Source organism: Galeopterus variegatus, unplaced genomic scaffold (genome assembly GCF_000696425.1).
Source record: "Galeopterus variegatus unplaced genomic scaffold, G_variegatus-3.0.2 Scaffold0, whole genome shotgun sequence".
In the NCBI taxonomy this organism is placed as follows: domain Eukaryota; kingdom Metazoa; phylum Chordata; class Mammalia; order Dermoptera; family Cynocephalidae; genus Galeopterus; species Galeopterus variegatus.
The window spans coordinates 2,777,478-2,786,300 of NW_007726111.1; the positions used below are offsets into that span (position 1 = coordinate 2,777,478).

General features: G+C 30.6%; 1 protein-coding gene across 1 annotated transcript in view; it reads left to right on the top strand.

Annotated features, from left to right (window-relative positions):
* CACNA2D1 (calcium channel, voltage-dependent, alpha 2/delta subunit 1) overlaps positions 1-8,823 on the top strand; it is a 480,749-nt gene that overhangs the window by 423,672 nt on the left and 48,254 nt on the right. Inside the window, exons 19-20 of the mRNA XM_008568138.1 lie at positions 3,992-4,063; positions 6,412-6,483. Coding sequence (XP_008566360.1) covers positions 3,992-4,063; positions 6,412-6,483 — 144 coding nt within the window. The remainder of the gene's footprint in view (positions 1-3,991; positions 4,064-6,411; positions 6,484-8,823) is intronic.

The window sequence follows — 8,823 nt, forward strand, 5'->3', positions numbered from 1 at the left end:
TTTTTTTTTTTTTTTTTTTTTTTTTTTTTTTTTTTTTTGTGACTGGTAAGGGGATCACAACCCTTGGCTTGATGTCGCCGGCACCGCGCTCAGCCAGTGAGCTCACCGGCCATCCTTATATAGGATCTGAACCCGCGGCGGGAGCGCCACTGCGCTCCCAAGCACTGCACTCTCCCGAGTGCGCCACGGGGCTGGCCCCACTAAAGATATTTTTAAAAATTCATTTTATTTATTTACTCATTAAGAACTCTATGATACCTACCAAATAGTTTGAATGCTAAGTATATCAGTTACACCTTATATCTGACCAAAGTTGATTATATGATAGAACCTTTAGCTATGTTGATGTGTAGTATGATGCATTGCAATTTTTCTGTTGCTTTAGCCTATTGGTGTAGGTATACCAACAATTAATTTAAGAAAAAGGAGACCCAATGTTCAGGTAACTGTGAATGAAGGTAAACTTAGCAGTGCTTTCAAACTTACTAAATCTGAGCTGAGATTAAGCTTCTGTTCTTAAAGCTTATGATTAAAGCCGCCTTTCCTGACATCAAGCTTCCAGAGCATGAGATGGGGAGGAGCATCATTTCTCAATAAACCAAAGCAAAAATGTGTTAATGATGGTTGAGGGTATGTGTTGGCTGACTAAAGATTGCTAAGTAAATTATGTAATAATGATGGTAACAATCACGGTAATCATAATGAGATGGCTTCTAAAAAATAAATTTGTTATTAAATATTGTGAAAGTAATATCAAATTCATGTGATCCTAACAATTTGCTTGTAAAATTGACTTTAAATGGAAATAAAAATACAATTCCTATGTGACAGTTTCATAAACCACAAGTTTTAAGCCAAATTTTTTAAAAATTTCTAAAAGTGTATTTTTGCATTCAAAATTAGAGAAATTTCCCTTTAGCTAATTAAAAACATCCAAAATTGCAAATAGATAGTGTGAATTTTTATTTCCTGGTAAACTCACTACAAAATCTTTTCTCTGTTGGAAACAAAACTTAAAAGTTATTATATGTACACATGTGTCTATACACACTCTAAAAATTAGCATGAAAGGATGCCTCCTACAGTTTAGGAAGAGAATTTCAAGAATTTCAAAGGCAGTTCTACATTATTTAAGATTTTATATGTAAGCATACCATTTCTTGAAGAAAGTTGGTGACATTATAAAAGAGAGGTAGTATGATATTAAGAAAAGATTGTTAAGCTTCAATTAGTAGAACTGAATTCTAGTAATAGACAGCACTATATCCTTGAGCAGTTCCCTAAATCCTATAGATCTTCAGTTTCTTCATCTGAAAAGCAGGAGAATTGAACTAATTATTGTTTTCCACCCTATACAATAAAATATATGTATTTATCCCTGGCCCTATCTCCTGAAAATTCTGATTTTATTTGGCCAAGGTTGGGACCCTGGCCTCAGAACAGTTTTTAAATTTCCCCAGGTTGTTCTAAAAGGCAGAGCCACTGGACTAATAGTAGCTTTAGTTCCCTTCCAGCTCTAGAATTCTGTGACAATCTCAATTTCATGTTGTTGTATATGAAAGTCTACATATCTTTTACAATTCCTATAAAGACTAAAATTATGTTTATGCCTTTCTTGATATTTTATATTTTGTTACTCTCTTTGCATGTTTCTTTTTATGTATTATCTTAAATTCTACATTTTGCGGTCATGTGCATTTTTAGTGAATTTTTATTTTTGCAAGAACCTCAAATATTGCATGAAATGACATAATTAAAAAATAAACAAACTGAAAAATGGTTTGTTTTATTTTCATTTTCATTCAAAGAAAACCACAAATGGCAATCTAGCAAACCACACAAGACTTCTCAATTTGGGGAATATTTTTTGAACTATATAGTATTTGAAATAATAAAAACTAATTATTTCAATTTAAAATTTATTAACAATACTGCATTGTCTTTTATTTTTTTTCCACAAATGAAGTGGTAGTTATGTTCAGTTGATATTCAAATTTTACAAATGAGAAATATTAGATTTTCAAATATGAGACAAAAGTAATAAGCATGCAGGTCCTAGATTCAGTTCTTACGCCTGTCAGTGCTTTCTTCTTAGAAGATTATGCTTTTGATTTTTTCAGTCACTATGCCTGTGATGGGTCTTTTATAAAATGGTCAGCCAGATTGCCATTTAAAAAGTACAAGTGATGCACTGACATTTTTTCTTGTATGATTTCATTTTCTTCTCTGTGTCTTTATATGTTGGATTGGGACATGATCTTCATATTGCCAATTCTTCCTGATAATACCTCCTCCCTGCATGCTGTTTGGGTCTGGTCATGCTATGCATTATCCATTGCATGTAAGATAAATATTCCTATTTCTGTTTACATTTTATTATTCTGATTATTTTGACTTTGTTTTGCAGTGAGTTTGTTAGTTTTAATGCTGATATGATGATGTTTGTGTGAAAATGATTTACTTCATGGGACTTTAAGCAATTCTGAGTAAATTATAGAGTATCCTTTTGTTAGGGACTTTCTAGGTTTCATTTGTTAATTTTCACTTTTATTTTATTTATTAAAGTGCCAAACACAGCTGAGATTTTTTTAATTTGCCTTTAAGCATTCTCATTTATCAAAAACCATGTAAATTAAATATTTCTATCATTTAAATGGAATTACCCTTTGAAATAAGGTTTTTGTCATAATTATAAAATAAATATATGCCATGTATACTATGTCATTCAGCACCTAAAGAAGAGATGCTTAATTTTAATATAATTTAAAATTACTGTTGTTGTCTTGGGAAGTCTATCCTCCTAAAACAGTGTTTAAAATAGTGACGATCTGAACATCTTTTGGAAGAGCCTGTGAGGCTGTGATAGTATTAGAATTCCAGTGACCCTTGTATAATCCAGCATAGTTTCCATTTATTACTGCTGTGTATTTAATTATCTCATTGGGTAATATTTATCTTAATAAACATTAAAAACCCCAGTTTCTAAAGTTCTGTAATTATAAAATTACATACGCTTATTACGGTTTTATTATTCTAGTGAACTTTGAAATTCTAGTATGACATGTTACAGTACTTATCAAGGGAATGAGTATGTTTTGTTCATCAAATAGTTCAATGAATATTCATTTTGTGATTGAGAAATTAATATTATGTCATCTGAGGTAAATTTGCCAGACTAATGTATCATTTATATATAGATAGATACATAAATTATATAAATATGTAAATAAATATAGATTCTGTTTTGTTCCACAGTGAACTTTATTTATTACACACCAATGAGGACATATTAAAGCAGGAAATAGAATTTAAGGGTTATTATTTTAGTTAGACTGTAATTACAATAGCTAACTTTTAGTAAAGTCTTCATGACTTGATCACAAATTGTAATTTATAAAATCTTGACTTAATTTGAATTACTGAAATGTAACCTAAAATATCCGAGATTCAAATATGTGAAGCAAACTTGCATCTTTCTATAATGCATTTTCAGAAGGAAGAATACTTCTAATAGAATTTGTTTTACTTAACAAATCCAAACATAATTTTAAAACATCTTTCATAGTATATTTTCTTATTTCTTTATAGAATACAAATTTTAAAAGTAAGCTTATATTTGCCTTTATTTTATTGCCAAATAAGTTATCCAAATGGCTATATTTAGCCCCTTGCCCATGTTAATTTAAGAAAAGAAGTTGTGAGTGGATCTTCAAAGGCATGTTCACACAGAACTTGTGATCATAAATGCAGTATCTAATACAGCACTCCAAATAAGACTGTCTTCATTGGTGACTGAAATGTGTCTGCCACACTTAAAGCTCAGTCTGAATCTGTTTAGCTTTATGTATACGTATGAAAGAAGTTACCTTTAGAGATTATTAATTAGTCTTAGGTAAGTAATTTTTACAGAATTAATTTCGTATTTAAATATCCATTAAATTCTGTACACCACGTCATAAGTACTTAATTATTATTATTGTTTTTTGTGTAGAACCCCAAATCTCAGGAGCCAGTAACATTGGATTTCCTTGATGCAGAGTTAGAGAATGATATTAAAGTGGAGGTGAGTGTAATCAGTAGGACTAAGTAATACACTCAGGTCAGATGCTGGGATTCATCCGTTCTACAAGTATCTGCTGAGCAGCTTCATTGTTTCAAGCTATTGGTTAGGCCATCAACACAAAGAAGAATGTTCTTTGTCTTCAAAAAGTTCAACATCCTGGGCTTTCTTATCCGAAAGATTATAAAAAGGAATAATAAAGTTGGCTGTGACCTCAGTTTTTTTTCTTTTTCCTTCCAAGGGTAGAGATACTTTAACTATTTCAATACAAATGTAACTTGTAAATTTCAATAAAAATCATGCAGATGGAGGATGTTTTTATACAGTTGAAAGAAACGTTGAAGGGGATCCAACCAGATGATGAGTGTAACGTTAGGAGAGGCAGCTGCCATGTTTGCCTTAGTACTCTTTACTCAGCAAATTTCTATTTTATTTCAAAATTTCTCTGAAGGGTCTTCCACAATAAAGGTATTCATACTAATACAAACAACAACATTTATTAAGTACATGATATATGTCAGTCATGTATTCTCAAAAGCCTTTGAAGTAGGTATTACTGTTACTATTATTATCATAATCTGTTGTACTGATGAAATGTTTAAGGCCCAGAGAGGTTAAATAGTTTTTCTACAGGAACTCAGCTAGGAAATAGCAGAACTTGCACTCCAGATTTTTAGTATCTTTGCAGACAGATTAACTCTTTCTCTTATCTATGCAGAGGTCATCATATTTATTTTATAATTTGTCACAGTACATTTTAATTTGTACTTGACTTATGTATTTTGTACATTTACTCCCTCGTTGTAGAATAGAATTTAATTGTTTATTATAATTACCATAGACTGTGGCATAGTGCTGGGGTATTTTGGGTGATTAATGAATGTTTGTTGTAAAGTATTTGACATAATAAAGAAAGATAAAGTAATGGTGGCAAGCTTGGTGTCTGGACAACCGCTCTACTGAGTGACCACAATGATCATCTGTAAGCCTCAGTTTCCTCTCAATCAATCAGTATAGTGATTGAATGAGACAATATATAGAAAGAACTCAGTGAAGGGTCTGGTATATGGTAAAGTCTTTATTATGTTATTTCTCATCTCCTCATAAGTGGACACACAACTTACCTTAGGAACTGTCCTCTGCTCCTTACTTTCATACCCCAAATATTTTAATCAAATTAGATCGAGCACGTGTTCTTCAAATTCAAATTATTTCTTTTGTCACACCAAATTTGTTCGCTTATCTGCAGTTACCAAAAGTCAGATCTAAATCACTGGTTAAATTCTATAAAATGAAAAATAAGTTAAAGAAAACTCTGAGAATTTCAAGTAGACAGGAATATTTTGTGAGTAGTGTGACCTTACTCATTTTTAAGGATTTGAGAAATTCTCTTTTAGGAGAATAACTATGTTATATTCAATCCAAGTAGGTCTTTATAATTTTCTCTATCCTTTAGATTTTTGTACTGCTAGATATGGCAAAAACTAAAAAGTATAAAGAGTACTCTTAAAAAATCTTTTCTCACATGAAACTCGTTATTTGTGTAAGGCAGAAATTTGAAGCATTCAATATTAGATGCTAAATTTGTACATATATATACATTTCCATTTCTCAATGACTACTTTTCAATGTGGCCAGCCCTCAAGGAAATTGAGCACCCTTTTATTAATATATTTAAAAAATTAATAACTGGTTGAAAATATATTGTCAAGGATGTTTTCATTGTTTTAAAATACATCCAGTCCCTGAATGAGGATGGTTCAACTTAACATTTGTCGACTTGAGGATAGTATGAAAATGATAGGCATTCGATAGAAGCCGTATGTCATTACTCATAGATCCATTCTGTTTTTCATTGTCAGTACAGTATTTGAGAAATTACATGAGATATTCAATAATTTATTATAAATTAGGGAGCTGGCTAGTTAGCTCGTTTGGTCAGAGTGTGGTGCTGATAAAATAGGCTTGGGTTAGATGACTTTGCCCAACAGGAGGCTAATGTAAATATTCTGAGTACATTTAAGGTAGGCTGGGCTAAGCTATAGTGTTTGATAGGTTAGGTACATTTAAATGCATTTTTTTACTTAGGATATTTTCAGCTTATGATGGGTTTATCGAGATGTAACCCCAGTAAGTTGAGGAGCATCAGTAAAAAGACTATAATGTGGTAAATTACAAAAAAAAAAAAAAATTCTCAGAGAACAACTGGAATTGCTAGTAAAACCAACCTACTCTTTTTATTCGATCTGCTCTAAATAAGGTAAAAACCTTGAAAAACTAATATTTTAATAAACATATTTTTGTACATCGGTTTGGTTCCAAGAATAAAGTAATTATTTATTTCCCCTCAGATTCGTAATAAAATGATAGATGGAGAAAGTGGAGAAAAAACATTCAGAACTCTAGTTAAATCTCAGGATGAGGTAAGAATTAATTCAGGCTTATTCATAAATAAAAGTATGTGTTAAGAATAATTAATATTGGTAATTTGTCTTTCTTTTCCATTAATCTAATATATACTTATAAAACAGGGATATCTCTAGTAAATAATTTTTCTTTTCAAAGGCACTTCTTGTTTTCACTAGGATATATTTTTAACTCTTTTTTTTTTCCTTTTTATAAAATAATGTTGCTTTAGGTTTCTTGATGCATTCTGTGTTGACAATTTATTCTTGAAAATTATATTTATAGATTTTTATCATTATAAGATATAGAACACAATATAATTTTGTGCCATGTTGTTTTAGGACCATGTCAATAATGCAAAATTGGAGTTAATATTCAATAGCTGTGTATTTTATATGATTTGTACATGCAGATATTCAAATTGTTCTTTCACATACTGTTTTATTAGTTTTTTGTTTATTTACTGTTTCTGGTTTGATTTATCTTCCTTTACTATTTATAGACCTTATAATACATTTAGATCTGAAATTAATTCATGTGATAACAGAACTGCCCCCATCAATCACTGGTTTATGTAATAAATTTATATTGTTTTATGTTGGCAGGTAAGAGCTCTTTGTATAGAAGGAGTGTGTCTGTCCTTATCAGTCACATGTGGAGTAAATGTAGACATTTACATATTTAAGTATTTGAAAAATATATAAGACTCAGAAGCTTAATTTGGAAATTTAAGCTATTATATTATATATCCTTTCTCTCACAATCTCATCCTTTTTAGATGTATGCATTTCTTCCAAATTCCTCAGCAGATCTTTCCCTAAGATGGACCCAGGATCTAAATATCTAATATGTTCTCCTTTCAAAGCCCTCAGAACCATACCCATGAAGTAAGGCATGGTCCTTACAATCTAATTACCTCTTCAAGGCCCCACCTTTCAATTATCATAATATAATTTCCTACCCTCAACAGTTAACAGTTGGGATTAAGCTTCAATGAGGTTGTCGGGGAGGGCATCCAATGTACAGCAGATAGATACAGAAATCTTCAATTATTATAATGCTCCTTCCTCCAGATTTTAATGCATGTTTGTGTTTTCATTTTAAGAAATTTATATTTTACTCTGTGAATGAATACAATTTTGTATTGGTACTCCCTGATTATTTTAGATAAAAACAATTATAACATTGTACATACATATTATTCTGGTTTTAAGATTATATCTTAAAGGAAAATATATTTCTATATAAGGGGTTTGGCAGGAATGTTTAAAATGTGATACTTACTTTCAAATTACAATGTTATTTGGTTTAGTTTTACCCAAAGTAGCTGAATTCTTTAGGCTGAGGTTAGATATTGACTGTGAAGTTCAATATTTTTTCTTTTAGGAAATCATGTAAACTTTATTTACATCATTTTCCATGTCTGTGAAATGGGAAACTCCAGTATTAGCACATCAACAATGTTTGGCATAATGAGCTAGAAGCAATTTTAAATTTCTCCCATATGAAATGTTTCCCATAGAGTCTCTCTTCACATCTAACTGGGATTTTTTTTGTTGTTTTGTTTTATTTTTTTACCAAAAACCTGTCTCAAGTTAATTTGTAAACATCTTTTTTCATGGTCATGTCTTTCAGGAATCTAACTATTTTGTGAAAAACTAAATGAGTGAAATAAATAAGAAATTATATGAATAAATAATCAAATATTTAATGCACATTTGCAAACCCTCATTTATTATACTATTATTTTTATGGATTTTAATGTTTCTACTGAAATAAGGTTAAAATACAATTAAAGCATTTCTGTTTAAATCCATGCCCAAATTATTTGTAGGAATCTGAAAATAGTTTGTACTCATTATGTGTACTATGAGTAGTCCTATGTTTATAACTATATTATTGGGTAAAACTAGAATGCATTTGTACTATTTCATGCAGGAATTTACTGAAAATAGTAGAATTAAATAAACTTACTTCTATAACAATTTCCACAAAAGCTAATTTGAGAATATTCCCAAACTTAGTAAGCAGGTAACTGAAAAATTAGATACAGGTACTAGCAATGTTTAAAACTATCTATTTGGTTGCTTTATTACAAACTGCACACTGAACATGATTGTAATTTCTGCTATTGATATTGAAAAAATATTTTGTATTTTTATTTGCCTAATCTGAATACTACTTTTGATACTTTTTTTTTGTAACTTTCTGAACCACTCTAGTTTGCCGTGGTTTTTATGAGTAGTAACAAATATATTCTTTTAAGAATTTTACTAGTTCAAAAGTCTCCTCACCAATTCCATGTCCCCTCCCCATCTGCTCCTCTACCTGCCCCCCCCCCCCCCCCCCCCCACACC